Source organism: Ovis aries, chromosome 22 (genome assembly GCF_016772045.2).
Source record: "Ovis aries strain OAR_USU_Benz2616 breed Rambouillet chromosome 22, ARS-UI_Ramb_v3.0, whole genome shotgun sequence".
NCBI classification, from domain to species: domain Eukaryota; kingdom Metazoa; phylum Chordata; class Mammalia; order Artiodactyla; family Bovidae; genus Ovis; species Ovis aries.
The window spans coordinates 15,085,374-15,107,780 of record NC_056075.1 but is presented as its reverse complement, the minus strand read 5'-3'; the positions used below and the strand labels follow the sequence as shown (position 1 = coordinate 15,107,780).

Sequence of the window (22,407 nt, the reverse complement as noted above, 5' to 3'; positions counted from 1 at the left end):
CGTTACTCCTTGGAACTCTGCATTCAGATGGGTATATCTTTCCATTTCTCCTTTGCCATTTGCTTCTCTTCTTTTCTCAGCTATTTGTAAAGCTTCCTCAGGCAACCATTTTGCCTTCTTACATTTATTTTTCTTGGGGGTGGTTTTGGTCACTGCCTCCTGTATAATGTTATGAACCTCTGTCCACAGTTCTTCAGGTACTCTGTCTATCAGATCTAATCCCTTGAATCTATTTGTCATATCCACTGTACAACTGTAAAGGATTTGATTTAAGTCATACCCAAATGGCCTAGTGGTTTTCCCTACTTTTTAGATATAGACATATCTAGAATATATAAAGAACTCAATAATTTAAAAAACAAGTTGTAAATGGGCACAGGATTCGAACGGGCATGTCTTCAAAGATGTACACATGGTTGATAAGCACATGAAAAGATGTTCAGCAACATTAGTCATCAAGAGAACACACAGCAAAACTACAATGAGATATCACTTCATACCCACCAGGATGGCCATGAGCAAAAAGATGAACACTAAGAAATGTTGGTCAGAATATGGAGGAATTAGAACTCTCACACATTGCTGGTGGGAATATAAAAAGCTACAGCTTCTTCAGAAAACAGTCTGGCAGATCCTCAAAACAGTTAAACACAATTATCACTTCAGTTCAGTTCAGTCACTCAGTTGTGTCCGACTCTTTGCGACCCCATGAATTGCTGCATACCAGGCCTCCCTGTCCATCACCATCTCCTGGAGTTCACTCAGACTCACGTCCATCGAATCGGTGATGCCATCCAGCCATCTCATCCTCTGTGGTCCCCTTTTCCTCCTGCCCCCAATCCCTCCCAGCATCAGAGTCTTTTCCAGTGAGTCAACTCTTCACATGAGGTGGCCAAAGTACTGGAGTTTCAGCTTCAGCATCATTCCTTCCAAAGAACACGCAGGACTGATCTCCTTTAAAATGGACTGGTTGGATCTCCTTGCAGTCCAAGGGACTCTCAAGAGTCTTCTCCAACACCACAGTTCAAAAGCATCAATTTTTCAGTGCTCAGCTTTCTTCACAGTCCAACTCTCACATCCATACATGACTACTGGAAAAACCATAGCCTTGACTAGATGGACCTTTGTTGGCAAAGTAATGTCTCTGCTTTTGAATATACTATCTAGGTTGGTCATAACTTTCCTTCCAAGGAGTAAGCATCTTTTAATTTCATGGCTGCAATCACCATCTGCAATATAGGAGCCAGCAATCCCACTCCTAGTATACACTTAAGAAAACATTGTCCACACAAAAACCTATACACAAAAGTCTGCAGTAGCATTATTCATAATAGCCAAAGAATAAAATAAAACCAGTGTCCAACTGATGATAAAGAAAATGTGATATATTTATACTATGGAGTATTATTCAGCAGCAAAAGGTGACATATTAATACTACCAGTATACGATAAAATATAAATGAAACTTGAATCCTGAAAATATTACACAGAGTAAACAAAGCCAGCCACAAAAAACACATACTATGTGAGTCCATTCATATGAAAGTCCAGAATAGGGAAATCTATAGACATGGATCCCCTTCATGGATCACTGCCTTGTCATGGAGAAGGGGCTTGAGTAACTCAATGAAGCTATGAGCCATGCCATGCAGGGCCACCCAAGACGGACAAGTCATAGCAGAGAGTTCTGACAAAACGTGATCCACTGGAGGAGGGAATGGCAAACCACCAATATTCTTGCCGTAAGAACCTCATGAACTGTATAAAAGGCCAAAAAGATATGACACTGAAAGATGAGTCCACCAGGTCTGAAGGTGTCCAATATGCTACTGGGGGAGAGTGGAGGAGAATTACCAATAGCCCTGAAACAAATGAAGCAGCTGGGCCAAAGCAGATACGATGCTCAGTTGTTGATATGCCTGATGATGAAAGTAAAACCCAATGCTGCAAAGAACAGTATTGTATAGGAACCTGGAATGTTAGGTCCATTAATCAAGGTAAATTGGATGAAGTCAAGCAGGAGATGGCAAGAATAAACATCAACATCCTAGGAATTAGCAAACTAAAATGGATGGGAGTGGGAAAATTTAATTCAGTGATGATTATATCTACTACTATGGGCAAGAATCCCATAGAAGAAACAGAGTAGCCCTTGTAATCAACAAAAGAGTGAAACACAGTACTTGAGGGAAACCTCAAAAACGACAGAATGATCCAGTTCGTTTCCAAGGCAAGCCATTCAACATCACAGTAATCCAAGTCTATGCCCCTACCATGGATGCCGAGGAAGCTGAAGCTGATCAGTTCTATGAAGACCTAGAAGACCTCCTTGCACTAACACCTAAAAAAGATGTTCTATACACTGTGGAAAATTCTGAAAGAGATGGGAATACAGACCACCTGACCTGCCTCTTGAGAAACCTATATGCAGGTCAGGATGGAACAACAGACTGGTTCCAAATAGGAAAAGGAGTACATCAAGGCTGTATATTGTCACCCTGCTTATTTAACTTCTATGCAGAGTACATCATGAGAAACACTGGACTGGAAGAAACACAAGCTGGAATCAAGACTGCCGGGAGAAATATCAATAACCTCAGATATGCAGATGACACCACCCTTATGGCAGAAAGTGAAGAGGAACTCAAAAGCCTCCTGATGAAAGTGAAAGAGGAGAGCGAAAAAGTTGGCTTAAAGCTCAACATTCAGAAAACAAAGATCATGGCATCTGGTCCCATCACTTCATGGGAAATAGATGGGGAAAGAGTGGAAACAGTGTCAGACTTTACTTTGGGGGGCTCCAAAATCACTGCAGATGGTGATTGCAGCCATGAAATTAAAAGACGCTTACTCCTTGGAAGAGAATTTATGACCAACCTAGATAGTATATTCAAAAGCAGAGACATTACTTTGCCAACAAAGGTCCGTCTAGTCAAGGCTATGGTTTTTCCTGTGGTCATGTATGGATGTGAGAGTTGGACTGTGAAGAAGGCTGAGCGCTGAAGAATTGATGCTTTTGAACTGTAGTGTTTGAGAAGACTCTTGAGAGTCCCTTGGACTGCAAGGAGATCCAACCAGTCCATTCTGAAGGAGATCAACCCTGGGATTTCTTTGGAAGGAATGATGCTAAAGCTGAAACTCCAGTACTTTGGCCACCTCATGCGAAGAGTTGACTCATTGGAAAAGACTCTGATGCTGGGAGGGATTGGGGGCAGGAGGAGAAGGGGACGACAGAGGATGAGATGGCTGGATGGCATCACGGACTCAATGGACGTGAGTCTGAGTGAACTCCAGGAGATGGTGATGAACAGGGAGGCCTGGTGTGCTGCAATTCATGGGGTCGCAAAGAGTTGGACACGACTGAGCAACTGAACTGAACTGATTCACCATCAGAGATTGGAATGCAACAGTAGGAAGTCAAGATATACCTGGAGTTGCAGGCAAGTTTGGTCTTGGAGAACAAAATGAAGAAGCGCAAAGGCTAACTCAACTCTGCCAAGAGAATGCACTAGTCATAGCAAACACTGTCTTTCAACAACACAAGAGATGAATTTACACATGGACATCACCAAATGGTCAATACTGAAATCAAATTGATTACATTCTTTGTAGCTGAAGATAGAGAAGGTGTACAGTCAGCAAAAACAAGACCCAGAGCTGACTGTGGCTCAGATTATCAGCTTCTCATAACAAAATTCAGGCTTAAATTAAAGAAAACAGGGAAAAACATTAGGACAGCCAGGTATGACTTAAATCAAATCCCATATGAATTCACAGTAGAGGTAACACATTGATTCAAGGGACCAGGTCTAGATAACAGTGTGCCTGAGAAACTATGGACAGAGGTTCATAATATTGTTCAGGAGGCAGTGAACAAAGCCATCCCAAAGAAAAAGAAAAGCAAGAAGGCAAAGTGGTTATCTGAGGAGGCTTTACAAATAGTGGAAGAGTGAAGAAAAGTGGAAAGCAAGGTAGAGAGGGAAAGGTACATCCGATTAAACGCAGAGTTTCAAAGAACAGCAAGAAGAGACAAGAAGGCCTTCTTCAATGAACAGTGTTTAATAATAGAAGAAAACAATAAAAGGGGAAAGACTAGAGATCTCTTTGGGAAAATTGGAAACATCAAGGGAGCATTGTCCCAAAATGGGCACAATAAAGGATTAAAATGGTAGATATCTAGTAGATGCCAAAGAGATCAAGAAGAGATGGAAAGAATACGTGAAGAACTGTATAAAAAAGGTCTTAATGAACTGAATGGAGAAGGCAATGGCAACCCACTCCAGTACTCTTGCCTGGACAATCCCAAGGATGGAGGAGCCTGGTGGGCTTCCGTCTATGGGGTCGCACAGAGTCGGACACGACTGAAGCAACTTAGCAGCAGCAACAGCAAAGAACTCAATTACCACTATGGTGTGATTAGTCACCCAGAGCCAGAGACTGTGGAATAAACTCAAGTGGGCCTTAAGAAGCACTGCTGTTAATAAAGTTAGGGGATGCGATCAAATTCCAGTAGAACTATTTAAATCCCTAAAGGAGGATGCCATCAAGGTTTTATGTTCATTACGTCAGCAAATCTGGAAGGTCCAGCAGTGGTCACAGGACTGGAAAAGGTCAATCCTCATCCCAATTCCCAAGAAGGGTAGTACCAAAGAATGTACTAACCGCTGGACAATTGCATTCATCACCCATGCTAGTAAGGTCATGCTTAAAATCTTGCATGCTAGGCTTCAGCATTATGCAAACCAAGAACTTCCAGGTGTCCAAGCTAGGTTTAGAAAAGGAAGAGGAACCAGATATCAAATTGCCAACATTCACTGGATTATAGAGGGAGCAAGGGAATTTCAGGAAAATATCTATCTCTGTTTCATCAATTACACTAAAGCCTTTGTGTAGATCACGACAAACTGTGGAAAGCTCTTAGAGAGATGGGAATACCAGACCATCTTATCTGTCTCCTGAGAAACCTGTATGCAGGCCAAGAAGCAAGTTAGAACCCTGTATAGAACTGACTGGTTCAAGATTGAGAAAGGAGTACGACAGGGCTGTCTGCTGTCACCCTACTTGTTTAACCTTTACACTGAGCACATCATGAGAAATGCCAGGCTGGACAAGCCGGAATAAAGATAGGTGGGAGAAACATCAACAACCTCAGATGTGCGGATGATACCACTCTAAAGGGAGAAAGAGAAGAGGAACTAAAGAGCCTCTTGATGAGTGTGAAGGAGGAAAGTGCAAGAGCTGGCTTAGGACTAAATATTTAAAAAAAAAACTAAGATCATGGCATCCAATTCCATTACTGCATAGCAAATAGAAGGGGAAAAGGTGAAAGTAGTGACAGATTATCTCTTCTTGGGCTCCAAAATCACTGCAGACAGTGACTGCAGCCATGAAATCAGAAGACGATTGCTTCTTGGCAGGAAAGCAATGACAAACCTAGACAGGATGTTGAAAAGCAGAGACATTACTCTGCCAACAAAGGTCAAGGCTGTGGTCTTCCCAGTGGTCACATATGGTTATGAGAGTTGAACTATAAGGAAGGCAGAAGGCCAAAGAATTGATGCCTTGGAACTGTGGTGCTGGAGAAGACTCTTGAGAGTCCCTTGGACAGCAAGGAGATCAAACCAGTCAATCTTAAAGGAGATCAACCCTGAATATTCACTGGAAGGACTGATGCTGAAGCTGAAACTCCAGTATTTTGGTCATGTGATGTGAACAGATGACTCACTGGAAAAGTCCCTAATGCTGGGAAAGATCAAGGGCAGAAGGAGAAGAGGGTGTCAGAGGATGAGATGGCTGGACAACATCACTGATGCAATGAACATGAACTTGGGCAAACTCCAGGAGATGGTGAGGGACAGGGAAGCCTGGTGTGCTACAGTTCATGGGGTCACAAAGAGCTACACACAACTGGGTGACTGAACAACAGCAACAACATGGACATGGAAAGTAGCTTAGCGGATGCTTAGAGCTAAGGGAGGGTCGAGGGATGGAGAGAATGGAGGAGGACAGCTAATGGGTACAGGGTTTCTTTATGAGGTGGTAAAAAAGTTCTAAAATTGCGGAGATGTTTGCGCACATTTGTAAATATACCCCAAACTGGATTATACACTGTAATCAGGTAAACTGTACCATATGAGACTTGCATCTCAATAAAACTATTTTGAAAAGAAAAAAAAAAAGTCAAGGCATTTCTTCTTCTCTCTAAGGAGAGCTGCCATTGGGTTTCAAAGTATGGGCTCTCCTTAAAAATCATTGTGTCTTCGTGTTGCTGAAGGCAGAGGTGGTTTTCTGCTGAGTTCTTTCTGAGGGTTTGAGGGGTGATGACCTGAATGAGAGCGAAGGGGTTGGGGTGTGGATAACTAAGCTCTGTAACCCCATGTTTAAGCTGAGGCTCTGAATGTATCCAGGCCAGCTACAAGGACAAAAAACTACTGGATGGGGCTCTTTAGGGTCAGAAAATGACCCCAGTACCATTGTCTGAGAACAGCTTTTCAGGCAGGGCTTTGCCTGAGCCCTGAGCTAGTTTAGTCATGGAGGGTCAGGGAATGGTCACAGTCCCCATCCCTCTGCCCCATTCCTAATGATGCTTCAGTCCTTGCATGTTGAATCTGTATCGTTCCAGGAGGCCTGTAGCCCTGAGAGGCCTATTATATTTGAGTCAGCATCCAGGGAAGGGATGGGGGGAGAGGGCCACTTCATCACTCATGACAATAGGGAAGTCATTCTATAGGAAGCCTGAGTTTCTCCTGTGTAAAAATGCACGGCGTGGGTTAGATCCAGCCTCCCTCTAATGCTCTATCTTTCCCATGGATTCTGATTCTTTTTAGGCCTCATCTTAACCAGAGCCCATTTCCAGGGATGGTCCAGGCCTCTACAGCTGTTAATTCTTATTAAGCAGGACATCTGGGGAAAATGAAAAAAAAAAGAAAATCCTAATCTGATCATATTCCAAAGCTCGCATAAGAATAACAACGGCCATGAATACATTCATCTTAAACTAGGGTCCAGGGTCAGTGTTTGTCTTTTCCTTTTCTTTCTTGGGGGGTGGGGGGAGGGGTCAAATCCTAGCCAAAGAGCTGGTTGAACTATAGTGATGTGAAAGTAACTTCATCTAAACTGTCCCAAAGCAGCTACTAAGAGAGTTGTCCTACCATCACAGCGCTGGCCTCTGACAGCCCGTCACATTTTCCACTGATGCACTAGACGTGACTAAACTGCACAGGGCCTGGCTGGGAGCTGGATTCCCTTTCACTCTGCTCAGCACGAAGGGGCCAGTATTGTCCTATACCCATGTCATGACCTCAACATAACCTTTAGTAATAGAAGAGGAGGTCTGGCATGTCCCCAAGCACAGCCTTTCAGTTTAGCCTGTGCACCCTGTGAAATTCTAATTATTTCAAGATCCAAACTGTATCCAAGTTGCAGAGAGACCAAATCTCCAGACAGGAAAACAAGACATGTTGCTATTTCAACTGCCATCTATTACAACACTGGACAGCAGGGCTCAATGGATATTTGATCATCCATAACAGCTACAACTTAGAAGATGAATGTATTACCATTTGGTCCCTTTACACATAATAGAGAAAATAAAGAATCCAAGACATGTATACTGACAAAGATATTTATGTTAAACACTCAAATATTCTTCACTGCCTCTTAAGTTTAATTCTCTCTGGAGAGTAAAATATGAAGAAGAAAGACACATTTTAGAAGGAAAAAAAGCAGGATAGGAACTAGCAATGTAGAAGCTGGTTTTTAATTTAGTTTTAGAGTCTGATTTCTAAATAATAAAACTTCATTTTTTTCTATTTTGCTGTACATATTCTTGCACAGTAAGTCCTCTTGTGGATCAAGGCAGGGGAATAAATTAAGCAATAAAACAGGACCTGATGGGTTGTCTGACCTGCCACCCTAGCCCTCTCTATAGTCTATCATTCAGTGCATGCAGAGAGTTACATGAGTGATTCCAGCAGAGGCAGGAACTTCTTGCACTTCATATTCAGGATAACTTTAGGTACTTAAACTCCCCAAAATTTGGGCACAGAGATTTTTTTTTTTTTTAAGGAAAAGCACCCTTAATCAACTTTTAACCTGAAGACTTTAGTGACTTGCTAAAATATGTCATCTGCTCTCAATAAGTTGAGAGCAGGCGAGGGGAGGTGTAACTGGATAAGGGGTAGGTTTTAATTTTTTAACAGGCAGAAGGAGGAGGAGGATACCATCATGGTTAGTCAGTCAGCAAGCATTAATCCTCACTAACATCTCCCATTCAAACCCATTCTTCTCTCCACAGCTGTGCAAACATAAACTAATTGGGTCATTTTGATGAAGGCATACAAGAAAAAAATTTTAATGTAGGCAAAGGTAGTAATTAGATAAATAACACATTCTCTAAATGCTTAGGAAGGACTATGGAAAGCTACCACATCATAGATCAAGGAACATACATTCAAATGCACCACTGTAAACACCCCCGTGTGAGAAGGCACCAAGCAGTAGAAGGAGGTGGGGACAGTTCAGCACAAGCAAGTGATAAATGGTCCCAGGTGAGGAGAGTGCCCTGCTGGCACTGTGCTGAGGACTTCATGGTAGCATTTCATTTACCCCCCCAAGAATCATTAATTCCAGCTTACCTATAAGATATCTAGGGACAAGGAGATTAAACAACTTCTCCAAGGTCACAGGGCCAGCAGGTGATGAAGTCAAGGTCACAATTTTGATTCAGGCCAACTGACTCCAGAGACCATGTTTCTAAGCATGGTGTCCTGTTTTCTTAATACTTGGAATCATGCTTATATTATGTAGAGTATAACAAAAAGACAGGGCCACTTCTTTCCCTTAGTAAACTTAGAATCTGATTGGAGAGCCAGTATGTAAAACAATCAAAGAACAGGAAAAAGAACACAACCTTGGGAGTCTGTAGCTTTTTTAGGTTGGAGAAAGCAATTTACAGAAAGGGGCTGTGATTTATTTATCCATGTGTCCTTAAACATTCCAAGGATAAGGATTTATTTAGTTTAGACCCTAAACTAAAAAAGGAAATGCAGAGACAATATCGTATTTTAGAAAATATTCATCCCAGCCATGTTTGAATGTTCAGAAAAGGCTCTGCCTTTCAGAAATCACCCTTATGAAATGACAGGAGGACAAGCAACAAGGTCCTACTGTATAGCACAGGGAACTATATTCAATATCTTAAAATGAACTATAATGGAAAAGAACATGAAAATAATATACAGTGACCACTTCGCTGTGCACCAGAAATTAATACAACATTGTAAATTAACTCTAAAAAAAGAAAGACCAGGAGGACAACCAGTCTATCCCCCAGCTTCAGCTTAAGAGTCAATAAAAATGCCCACAGCCTCCTGGAAGCCTGGAGAGAGAGAAGGAGAGAGAAGTTCCTGAGGTTTACTCTGCAGGAGGTATGGCAGCCTCTCCCAGCCTCCAGAGACTAAGAAATAGGGAAGAAATGATTTGCATCATCTTTTTGGTTCTTTTCATTGGAAATTACCCATCCCAAGGCCTCCGGGATGGACAGAAAGGGATAGGTTTGAGCTAGGGACCAGTGAACATTCTCAGAAGAAGTGGCAGGGCTCCAGAAACAGGAGGAATGAGCACAGGAATGCTAAAGAGTATTCTGAAACGGATCCCCAATTCACGACTCTCATGCTTATACACGTGTCTAGGGGACTCTGATAATGGTTTCAAGTAATCTACTTCCACTTACCTTGCTGTATTTAAATTTCTGTTGTGTTCTTAATGTTCAATTTCAAGTGTACATGGATTTTAAAAGCAGTGCATTTTTTAGTGAGACATGCTGCCATCAGCAGCAGTTCCATGGCAAGCACTGGACAAGTCACCACAGTGCTGGCAAGACACACATGCCTGGGACAAGCTATTTTCTTCTGTGGGGACAAAATTCCCCAGAGTCACTGGGGAGCATGTGTGTAGTTGACACCACTTCCTGATTCCGGTTTCTTAAGGAACCAGGTGAAGATTCAAAACCAAATTCCCTGACACTTGCTGGGTTGAACTGCCCATCAAATGTATAGGCAGAAGGGCCTCCAGGCTGGCATTGTTCATGCAGGGCCCCAGGACAGCCCCGACACTCCTGAGAGCTGGAGCCAGGTCAAGGAGCTTGTTGTTGTTGTCCAGTCGCTAAGTCGTGTCCGACTCTGTTGCTACCCCCACGCCCGCCAAGCTCCTCCGTCCATGGGATTTCCTGGGCAAGAATACTGAAGTGGATTGCCATTTCCTTCTCTAGGGGATTTTCCTGACCCAAGGATTGAACCTGCATCTCCTGCATTGGCAGGTGAGTTCTTTACCACTGAGCCACCAGGGGATTTACGGAAGAGCAAATATTCCCGAGATGTCCTGACCAAAACACAAAAATCTCAGTTTAAGCTCCTAGTCAGTGGTTCTCAACTCCATAGAATCATAGAACCACCTGGAGAAAACTTGGGAAAAATACTGATGCTGAGGAGAATGAAAAAAGTTGGCTTAAAACTCAACTTTCAGAAAACTAAGATCATGGCATCTGATCCCATCAATTGATGGCAAATAGATGGGGAAACAATGGAAACAGTGACAGGTTTTATTTGAGGGGCTCCAAAATCACTGCAGATGGTGATTGCAGCCATGAAATTAAAAGACGCTTGCTCTTGGAAGAAAAGTTATGACCAACCTAGACAGCATAGTAAAAAGCAGAGACGTTACTTTGCCAACAAAGGTCTGTCTAGTCAAGGCTATGGTTTTTCCAGTAGTCATGTATGGATGTGAGAGATGGAATATAAAGAAAGCTGAGCACCGAAGAATTTATGCTTTTCAGCTGTGGTGTTGGAGAAGACTCTTGACAGTCCCTTGGACTACAAGGAGATCCAGCCAGTCCCTTCTAAAGGAAATCAGTCCTGAATATTCATTGGAAGGACTGAAGTTGAAGGTGAAACTCCAATACTTTGGCCACCTGATACAAAGAACTAACTCATTTCTCTCCTGCGGGAGAAGGGGATGACAGAGGATGAGAGTTTTGGATGGCATGACCAACTCAATGGGCATGAGTTTGAGTAAACTTCGGGAGTTGGTGATGGACAGGGAAGCCTGGTGTGCTGAAGTCTGTGGGGTCGCAAAGAGTCAGAGACAACTGAGCGACCAAGGTGAACTGAATACCACCCACAGCAAACTAGGTTCAACGCAGTCCCTATCAGAATCCTTCTCTGCAAAAACTGACAAGGTTATCCTAGCCTTCATGCGGAAGCATGCCAAGACAGTCTTGAAAGAGAAGAATAGTCTTAGAGGACTCACATTTCCAAATTTCAAAACTTGCTACAAAGCCACAGTAATCAAGACTAGGTGGTACTGGCATGTGGATGCTATAGGAATCAGTGGAATATAACTGGGAGTCCACAAATAAGCCCTTACATTAATAGTTAATTGATTATCAACCAGAGTGCTGAAAACATCTGATGGGGAAATACTAATCTTTTCAACAAATGCTGCTGGAGCAAGAAGGTATCCACAAGCAAACCAATGAATTTTGACCCCCGACTCGCATACCACGTACAAACATAGACTGAAAATGGATCAAAGATCTGAAAGTAAGACATTAAGACTATGGGCAAGATTTCCTTAGAAGAAATGGAATAGCCCTCATAGTCAACAAGAGTCTGAAATGCAGTACTTGGGTGCAATCTCAAACATGACAGAATGATCTCAGTTCATTTCCAAGGAAAACCATTCAAGATCACAGTAACCCAAGTCTATGCCTCAGCCACTAATGACAAAGAAAATGAAGTTGAACAGTTCTATGAAGACCTGTAAGACCTTCTAGAACTAACAACAACAACAACAAGAAAAAACAGATGTCCTGTTCATCATAGGGGACTGTAATGCAAAATTAGGCAGTCAAGAGATACCTGGAGTAACAGGCCAGTTAGACCTTGGAGTATACAAAATGAAGCAGGGAAAAGGCTAACAGAGTTTTGCCAGGAGACCACACTGGTCATAGCAAACATCCTCTGCCAACAACACAAGACACAACTCTACACATGGAGGTCACCAGACGGTCCACAAAAATCAGACTGATTATATTCTTTGTGGCTGAAGATGGAGAAGCTCTATACAGTCAGCAAAAACAAGACCCAGAGCTGACTGTGGCTCAGACCATGAGCTCCTTATTGCCAAATTCAGACTTATATTGAGGAAAGCAGGGAAAGCCACTAGGCCATTCTGGTGTGGCCTAAATCAAAACCCTCATAATTATACCATGGAAGTGACAAAGAGATTCAAGAGATTAGATCTGACAGACACATTGCCTGAAGAACTATGGACAGAGGTTCATAACTCTGTACAGGTGGTGGTGACCACAAACATCCCGAAGAAAAAGAAATGTCAGGAGGCAAAATGGTTGTCTGAGGAGGCCTTACAAATGGCTGAGAAAAGAAGAGAAACGAAAGGCAAAGAAGAAAGGGAAAGATACACCCAGCTGAGTACAGAGTTCCAAAGAGTAGCAAGGAGAGAAAAGAAAGTCTTCTTAAGCAAACTATGCAAAGAAATAGAGGAAAATAATACAATGGGAAAGACTAGAGATCTTTTCAAGAAAATTAGAGAAACCAAGGGGACATTTCATGCAAAGAGGGGCACAATAAAGGACAGAAATGGCAAGGACCTAACACAAGCAGAAGATACTAAGAAGAGGTGGCAGGAACACATGGAAGATCTGTATAAAAAAGGCCTTAGTGACCATGATGGTGTTGCCACTCACCTAGAGCTAGACCCCTTGGAATGTGGAGTCAAGTGGGCCTTAGGAAGCATTACTACAAACAAACCTAGTGGAGGTGATGGAATTCCAGCTGAGCTAGTTCAAATTCTAAAAGATGATGCTGTGAAAGTGCTGCACTCAATATGCCAGCAAATTTGGAAAACTCAGCAATTGCCACAGGACTGGAAAACGTCCGTTTTCATTCCAATCCCAAAGAAGGGCAATGCCAAAGAATGTTCAAACTACCATACAACTGCGCTCACTTCACATGCTCACAAAGAAATTCTCAAAATCCTTCAAGGTAGGCTTCAACAGTACGTGAACTGAAAACTCTCAAATATACAAGCTGGATTTGAAAAAGGCAGAGGAACCAGAGATCAAATCGCCAACATCCATTGGATCATAGAAAAAGCAAGACAATTGCAGGAAATCATCTACTTCTGCTTCATTGACTATGCTAAAGCCTTTGACTGTGTGGTTCACAACAAACTGGAAAATTCTTAAAGAGATGTGTATACCAGACCACCTTGCCTGCCTCCTGAGAAAACTGTATGCAAGTCAAGAAGAAACAGAACTGGACATGGAACAACAGACTGGTTAAATTTTAGAAAGGAGTACGTCAAGGCTGTATACTGTCACCCTGCTTGTTTAACTTCTGTGCAGAGTACATCAGGTGAAATGCCAGGCTGGATGAATCACAAGCTGGAAATCAAGATTGCCTGGAGAAATAGCAAAAACCTCAGGTATGCAGATGATACCACTCTAATGGCAGAAAGTGAAGAGGAAATAAAGAGCCTCTTGATGCAGGTAAATGAGGAAAGTGAAAAAGCTGGCTTAAAACTCAACATTCAAAAAACTAAGATCACGGCATCTGGTCCCATCACTTCATGGCAAATAACTGGGGAAAGAATGGAAACAGTGGGAGATTTTATTTTCCTGGGCTTCAAAATCACTGCGGACAGTGACTACAGCCATAACATTAAAAAACACTTGCCTCCTTGGAATAAAAGCTATGACAAACCTAGACATTGTATTAAAAAACAGAGATGTCACTTTGCCAACAAAGGTCATATAGTAAAAGCTATAGTTTTGCCAGTAGTCATGTACAGATGTGAGAATTGGAACATAAAGAAGGCTGAGCACCAAAGAATTGATGCTTTTGAACTGTGGTGCTAGAGAAGACTCTTGAGAGTCCCTTGGACAGCAAGAAGATCAAACCAGTCAATGCTAAAGGAAATCATCCCTGAATATTCACTGAAAGGACTGATGCTGAGGATGAAGCTCCAATACTTTGCCCACCTGACGTGAAGAGCAGACTCATTGGAAAAGACCCTGATGCTGGAAAAGACTGAGGGTAGGAGAAAAACGAGATGACAGAGGATGACATGGTTGGATGGCATCACTGACTCAATGGACATGAGTCTGAGCAAACTCTGGGAGGTAGTGAAGGACAGGGAAGCCTGGCGAGCTGCAGTCCACGGGGTTGCCAAGAGTCAGACACAACGACTGAACAGCAACAGCAAAGACTGTTAAAATCTGGGAAGGAAACACAGGTGTAAGTCTTCACGAATTAGGAAGTCATTTCTTACATATGACACTAAAAGCACAAGCAACCAAAGGGAAAAAAGTAGATAAATTGTTGACTTCATCAGAATTAAGATGTTCTGAGCATCAGTGCACAGTATCAAAAAGGCGAGAGCCCACCAACAGAATATATTTGCAAATCATGTATCTGGTAAGAATATATGAAGAAGCCTTGCAACGCAACAATAAATAGGCAAAAAAATCCATTTTCTTTAATGGGGAAAGGATCTGAATTGATATTTCTCCAAAGATGATATATAAATGGCCAACAAGGAAATGGAAAACTTTCCAAAATTGTTAGTTATTAAGGAAATGCAAATTGAAACCACAATGAATTACCAGGTCACACCCACTAAGATAGCTTTCATAAATGAAATGAATAGTAACAAGTGTTGGTGAGGATGTGGAGACATTGGAATTCTCGTGCATTACTGGTGAGAATATAAAATGGAGCAGTGGTTTTAGACAACATTTTGTTCCTTCCCCGAGATGTTAAACATGCCATTACCATATGACCCAATAATCCCACTCCTAAGTATCTTACCAGGAGGAACGAAAACATACGTTCATTCTAAAACTTGTCCAGGAACATTCATAGCAGCATTATTCATAACAGCCCCAAAGTGGAAACAACCCATTGTCCTTTAGCTGATGAATGGATGAGTAAATCTGGTACATTCATATAGTAGAATATTATTCAGTCATAAAAAAGAATACAGTTCTGATATATGTCATGACATAGATGAACCTGGAAAACATGATGCTAAGTGAAAGAAGCCAGTCACAAGTAGTCTTGTAGGAAATGTCCAGAATCTGCAATCCACAGGGACCAAAAGCAGATTAGTGCTCGCCAGGGGAAGGGGAGGAAGAGAGAGTGGTCACTCATGGTTAAGGAGTTTCTTATTTATTTACTTATCTTTATTTGGGGCTGTGCTGGGTCTTCATTGCTGCTTGGGATTTTTTCTAATCGCACTGAGCAGGGGCTACTCTGTAGCTGTGGTATGCAGGCCTGTCTTTGCAGTGGCCTCTCTTGTTGCGCAGCACAGACTCTAGGGTGCGAGGGCCTCAGTTGTTGCGGTTCCTGGGCTCTAGGGCACAGGCTCAATAATTGCAGTGCACAGGCTTAGCTGCTCTTCAGTACGTGGGATCTTCCCAGATCAGGGATTGAACCCATGTCTCCTTCATTGGCAGACAGATTCTTTATGACTGAGCCATCAGGAGAGCAACAGGAGTTTCTTTTTGAGGTGTTAAAATTATTTTGGAATTAGATAGTTGCGATAGGTGCACCATCTTGGGAATGTATGAAAAAGCACGGATTTGTATACTTTAAAATGATGTGCGCATTATTCCTCAATAGAAGATGGTTGGAAACGTGCTTTATATTTTTTTCATTTGTTATCTTCTTGAACATCTTTCTTGATCAGTATATACTGAATCCCCCTGTTGTTCTGCACAGCTCTATTTTTCCATTTTGAATTCTCGTGGGCATGAATGCTAGTGATAGATTATTTGGTTTTCACTGGGTCTGTCATGGTCTTTACACATAGTGTTCACTGCCCAGAGAAATATCAATAACCTCATGTATGCAAATGACACCACCCTTATGGTAGAAAGCAAAGAGGAACTAAAAAGCCTCTTGAAGAAAGTGAAAGAGGAGAGTGAAAAAGCTGGCTTAAAACTCAACTTTCAAAAAATGAAGATCATGGCATCTGGTCCCATCACTTCACGGCAAATAGATGGGGAAACAGTGGAAACAGTGGCTGACTTTATTTTCTTGGGCTCCAAAATCACTGCACATTGTGACTGCAGCCATGAAATTAAAAGACGCTTACTCCTTGGAAGGAAAGTTATGACCAAACTAGACAGCATATTAAATATCAGAGGCATTACTTTGTCAACAAAGGTCCATCTAGTCAAAGCTATAGTTTCTCCAATAGTCATGTATGGATGTGAGAGTTGGACTATAAAGAAAGCTGAGCGCTAAAGAATTGATGCCTTTGAACTGTGGTGTTGGAGAAGACTCTTGAGAGTCCCTTGGACTGCAAGGAGATCCAACCAGTCCATCCTAAAGGAAATCAGTCCTGAATATTCATTGGAATATTCATTGGATATTCAGCTAAAGCTGAAACTCCAACACTTTGGCCACCTGATGCAAAGAACTGACTCTTTAGAAAAGACCCTGATGCTGGGAAAGATTGAAGGCAGGAGGAGAAGGGGACAACAGAGGATGAGATGGCTGGATGGCATTACCGACTCAATGGACATGAGTTTGAACAAGCTCCGGGAGTTGGTGATGGACAGGGAAGCCTGGCATGCCGGAATCCATGGGGTCGCACAGAGTCAGACACACCTGAGCAACTGCACTGAACTGAATTGAAGGTATAGAATTTCCTTGAGATTCTGTTTTATTAATGATACAATGGGGTGAATAATCAGACCAAATCAGAAGGTAGTTGAGATGATTTCATGAAATGAAGTGTGTAAGTTATTCAGTCCAATGCCTGGCATATGTAAATTCACAATAAATATTAGTTCCCACAATTGATGATGATGAAAATAAAAATATGCTAGTCATAGTTCAATAAAAGGATGTTCTTTTAGATTGGGTTTACTTTTAGGGCCAGGTTTTAAGGAATTGTATAAAACTGGAATGCAAAAGTTATAGAAACAGCTTCTCCACTAAGATCAGTAGAAGGAAGTTGGGCTACTTAGCCACAGAAGGAAAAAAAAAAACAAACACAAGAGAATACATGGTGCTGGCTTCTGATGCAAAGATCAGGTCCAAGAGTGGGCAGCTACTTGTGTGCATTTCCAGAGCAGGAATCTTAAAGAGGGGAACTATGGATAGAACTCAGAGAGTCCAAACAAACTTCAGTAACACTAACAGTACCTGTGATTTTGTTGCCAATAGAAATCACAGATATTGCCATATATTATAGTCATGGAAGAGACTCTAAAATAGTATTTATAATTAAGGTAACTAATTAATTAGTTTGTCTTGGTTTGTCCAAGACTGAGTGGCTTCCCAGAATATGGGACTTGCACTGCTAAAACCGGGCAAGTCCCAGGTAAACCATTCCCTACTAACATTCTTCACTGCCTTAAAGTTATTGTAGTTATCATATCATTAGCTGCCATTATTCAGTGTGTTAAAAAAGAAGTACCCTGCTATGTTACACTTTCAAAAATATCTTGATATATGTCTATCCACATAATCTGTGTCCTTTATGATTCTTTGTATTTCATTTGATGCATTTAAAAGTGTTCTTCTCAACCCAAAGATTTCACCAAATAGCCAAAGAGGGCCATGGCACAAAAAGGGTTAAGAGGGAAGAAACAGGAAGCACTAGCTAGAGGAACTGAACAGAGAAAATGAGATTTAAGTTCTTTTAAGCCTTGCAACCTAAAAACAATGATGAACTCCATGGCAGAAGAGGACAGACGTATCTCTGAAGGATACCGCTGAATAATCAGTTGACAGAACCATTTTCCCACTCCCAGGAGTTTCTGTTTTATAAGCCCGCATACAGTAATCAGGGACTCTCCCTAACTTCTCTGAGCACATATTTATGTGTATTTTGTGACTTATGTTGCTGTGGAATTAACTCAGTCTTGACAGTTATCAATCCCAGTATCTGTTAGGTCTACTAATCTCCAGTAATTACAAATGCTTCCCCTAAGAATCATTGGCCAGAACTGAACATTTCCCATTAATTAAGACAATGGAGATTTGGAGTTTTAAAAAATCAACTTTGAAAAATGGATTAAAAGAAACTTTAACTCTTACCGGATACCACTGGGCTTCTGACAGACCTTGGGAACCATCTTGCCTAACCACCACTGTTGACAGCCGTTCCATGACTCTCCCAGGAGGCAATAAGAGACCATTTTTCTTCTGATCAATATAACTCAAAGCCTCCAGTCCAATGTGACCAGAAGGCAAAGTTCTCACAATTGCCCTTGTCCCAGTAAACACAGATTTCTTAACTTCCTTGTCATTTTTGCAAAATCTCCTCACTAACCACGCAGACCGCTCCTTTTTATTTTTGAACAAATCTTCTTCTACATCTTCACAATTATCAGGGAAGTCCTCAAAATGGCTCAGAATGGTCTTGGCAGGTGGACTGTCAGTAAAATCCTCCCTGCAAAAGCTGTCACTTGAACATACCACATCGGCCTTTGGGCAAGAGCCTTCAAAGCACAAGTATTTGTCATTCAAGGGGTCACAATGATCACACTGCAGCTGCCTATTCTTATTGTCACAGTTACTTGTCAATTTCATCAGTTTGCAAGTATATGCCATGTAACTTTTCTCTTGTCCCTCACCAACAGCAGGTAGTACACAGTTTCCACAATCATCCAAAATCAAGTTATCTGATAGGGGACAGAAACTGTCTGACATTCTTCTGTCAACTTCGTAACGCAAGTGAAATACTGCCATGTTGCTTGGGTGTGCCCTGCTTGTCTCTACAATGGCCGACTGAGTTCCTAATGGACTGATGCCCATGGGAGGTCTGTCTATTTCCAGTTGAATTCCAGAGAACACCTTTCCTTCGACTGAAGAAGGGATTCCAGTTTCCAAACACAGACCTTCCTCTGTGATAGAATTGCACGTTTCATAAAACTGGCTCTGAGAAGGGCCATGCTGATGGTTTTTCAATATGCTGTTGCAGTTAATGTTAAGGTTTTCCACAGAATCTGGCATGCTTTTCTCCCAGCGCTTTTCATTACTGTTCTCATCACTGGTTATTTTCTCCCTTGCTACTGAGAAAATTGGGGGCACTTTGCTTCCAGAAGATTCTTCTGTAAGTTTGGTCAGTTGCGAGATGGTATGAGAGGTCTCCCCACCCTGCCTGACAGGATGAGACTCTGGAACACTGATGTCTGAGACCTTATCATTACGTTCATCTACAGTTGACTGAGCAGAGATCACTTTTCTCTGACTCACAGGTCTGAGAACAGAACCTGCCATTTCTTCAGAAGTCATCTTGACCAAGATGCAGGGTTTCAGCTAGCACTGTTTCTCCTCTCTTGTGATCATGTCAAGATGTTAATAGAACTACTGGTTTTTAACATAATCGCAGGTGTATAAGCCCTCTGAGAAACAAAGTGACCAGTTCCTATCATTTAGGTATCAGTCAGTATATTAAGACCCAAATAAACTTTCCCAGTTATCACTTCCTACCATGTGCAGTACGTTTTTCTAGATCAAGGTATTAAGGAAATAGATCAATTTTCTTTCTTCGGTTCTTTGAAGCAATTCTTTCGAAGACTTTAATTCGGCATTGCATTCTGTAACTTCTGATCCATCACTGGCTTACAGTGATTTAAAAATCCAGTTTGAATGTATCCTGTAAGAAAAAGAGATAATGTCAAACACTAAACAAATTTTTTAAAATGACCTCATAATTATAAGCTACTGCAAAATATCAATCCATTTTGAGGAGAAGTTTTGCAATCAGAAGTTGGTTTTAGGTATTAATTTTTTTGATTCAATATTTCGAACTTCTGTTTCCAGCCAGTACAGAGTAACAGAGATCAGGTTTATCCTTCTTCCTTAAACAATTGAAAAAAGTCAGAAAAAATAATGAAATAATTGTTTTGAGATATTGAATAACAGGCAACATAGAATAGTAATTCCAAAAGAAGAATAAATAAATAAGGTGAGTTCTATAAATGCCCTAGCTTATACCTTTTGAGTTTTTAGGCTACTGGGCAGGAGGAGGGACTCAGATGAAACCAAACAGTGTGACTAATTTAAAGAGAAGAAGTTGAGACTTCAATAAAGCCAAGGAAATCAGAGAAGGAAGACACATAAAGTAGAGTGGAGAAAAGACAGGGACAAGGCAAGCCAGAATAGTTTATTAAAAAATAAAAGTTTATTTAAAAAATAAACTTTTAAAATAAATGTGTGTGTGTGTGTGTGTGTGTGTGTGTGTGTGTGTATATATATATATATATATATATATATATATATATCTGCTGCTGCTGCTGCTAAGTTACTTCACTCATGTCCGACTCTGTGCAACCCCACAGACAGCAGTCCACCAGGCTCCTCTGTCCCTGGGATTCTCCAAGCAAGAATACTGGAGTGGGTACCCATTACCTTCTACAACGCATGCTTGCATGCTAAGTCGCTTCAGTCATGTCTGACTCTGTGTGAGACCATAGACAGCACCCCACCAAGCTTCTCTGTCCACGGGATTCTCCAAGCTAAAATACTGGAGTGGGTTGCCAGTTCCTTCTCATATATATATATATATACACACACATACATACATAAACATACATACATACATATATATATACATACACACACACTGCCAAATTAAAATTCTATACCCAACAAAAATATTTTTTGAAAACAAAATGAAATAAAGACTTTTAGACACACAAAAGCTGAAAGAATTCATCAAGAGTAAACTTACATATAAGAAACATAAAGGGGACTTTCCTGAAGGTCCAGTGATTAGGACTCCATCCTTCCACTGCAGGGGGCATGGGTTCAATCCCTGGTTGGGGAACTAAGAGCCCACAAGCCATGTAGTCAAAAAAAAAAAAAAAAGGCTCACTAAAATAAGAAATGGTAAAGAAAGTCCTTTAGGTGGAAGAAATATGCTAGATAGAAATCTGGATCTACAAAAAGAAATAGAGTATGAAAAATGTTAAATATGCAGATAAATACAATTTTCCTTACATTTTAAATAACTAATTGAGAATGTGGTCCACTGGAGAAGGGAATGGCAAACCACTTCAGTTTTCTTGCCTTGAGAACCCCATGAACAGTATGAAAAGCCAAAATGATAGGATACTGAAAGGGGAACTCCCCAGGTCGGTAGGTGCCCAATATGCTACTGGAGATCAGTGGAGAAATAACTCCAGAAAGAATGAAGGGTTGGAGCCAAAGCAAAAACAATACCTAGTTGTGGATGTGACTGGTGATAGAAGCAAGGTCCAATGCTGTAAAGAGCGATGCTGGAATCAGCAAACTAAAATGGACTGGAATGGGTGGATTTAACTCAGTTGACCATTATATTTACTACTGCGGGCAGGAATCCCTTAGAAGAAATGGAGTAGCCATCATGGTCAACAAAAGAGTCTGAAATGCAGTACTTGGATGCAATCTCAAAAATGACAGAATGATCTCTGTTCGTTTCCAAGGCAATCCATTCAATATCACAGTAATCCAAGTCTATGTCCCAACCAGTAATGCTGAAGAAGCTGAAGGTGAACGGTTTTATGAAGACCTACAAGACCTTTTAGAACTAACACCAAAAAAAAGATGTCCTTTTCATTACAGGGGACTGGAACGCAAAAGTAGGAAGTCAAGAAACAACTGGAGTAACAGGCAAATTTGGCCTTGGAATACAGAATGAAGCAGGGCAAAGGTTAATAGAGTTTTGCCAAGAGAACGCACTGGTCATAGCAAACACCCTCTTCCAACAACACAAGAGAAGACTCTACACATGGACATCACCAGATGTTCAACACCGAAATCAGACTGATTATATTCCTCACAGCCAAAGATGGAGAAGCTCAATACAGTCAGCAAAAACAAGACCAGGAGATGACTGTGGCTCAGATCATGAACTTCTTATTGCCAAATTCAGACTTAAATTGAAGAAAGTGGGGAAAACCACTAGACCATTCAGGTATGACCTAAATCAAATCCCTTATGATTATACAGTGGAAGTGAGAAATAGATTTAAGGGACTAGATCTGATAGAGAGCCTGATGAACTATGGAATGAGGTTTGTGACATTGTACAGGAGATAAGGATCAAGACCGTTCCCATGGAAAAGAAATGCGAAAAAAGCAAAATGGCTGTCTGAGGAGGCCTTACAAATAGCTGTGAAAAGAAGAGAAGTGAAAAGCAAAGGAGAAAAGGAAAAATATAAGCATCTGAATGCAGAGTTCCAAAGAATAGCAAGGAGAGATAAGAAAGCCTTCCTCAGCAATCAATGCAAAGAAATAGAGGAAAACAACAGGATGGGAAAGACTAGAGATCTCTTCAAGAAAATTAGAGATACCAAGGGAACATTTCATGCAAAGATGGGCTC

The 22,407-nt window shown here is 41.4% G+C and overlaps 1 protein-coding gene across 3 annotated transcripts in view; it reads right to left on the bottom strand.

The window, feature by feature from the left end:
- Positions 1–22,407, bottom strand: part of PLCE1 (phospholipase C epsilon 1) — a 374,028-nt gene that overhangs the window by 315,099 nt on the left and 36,522 nt on the right. For all 3 annotated transcript variants that reach the window (XM_060405024.1, XM_060405025.1, XM_004020045.6), the window contains exon 2: positions 18,135–19,698. In XM_060405024.1, coding sequence (XP_060261007.1) covers positions 18,135–19,334 — 1,200 coding nt within the window. In that variant the 5' untranslated portion in view covers positions 19,335–19,698. The remainder of the gene's footprint in view (positions 1–18,134; positions 19,699–22,407) is intronic.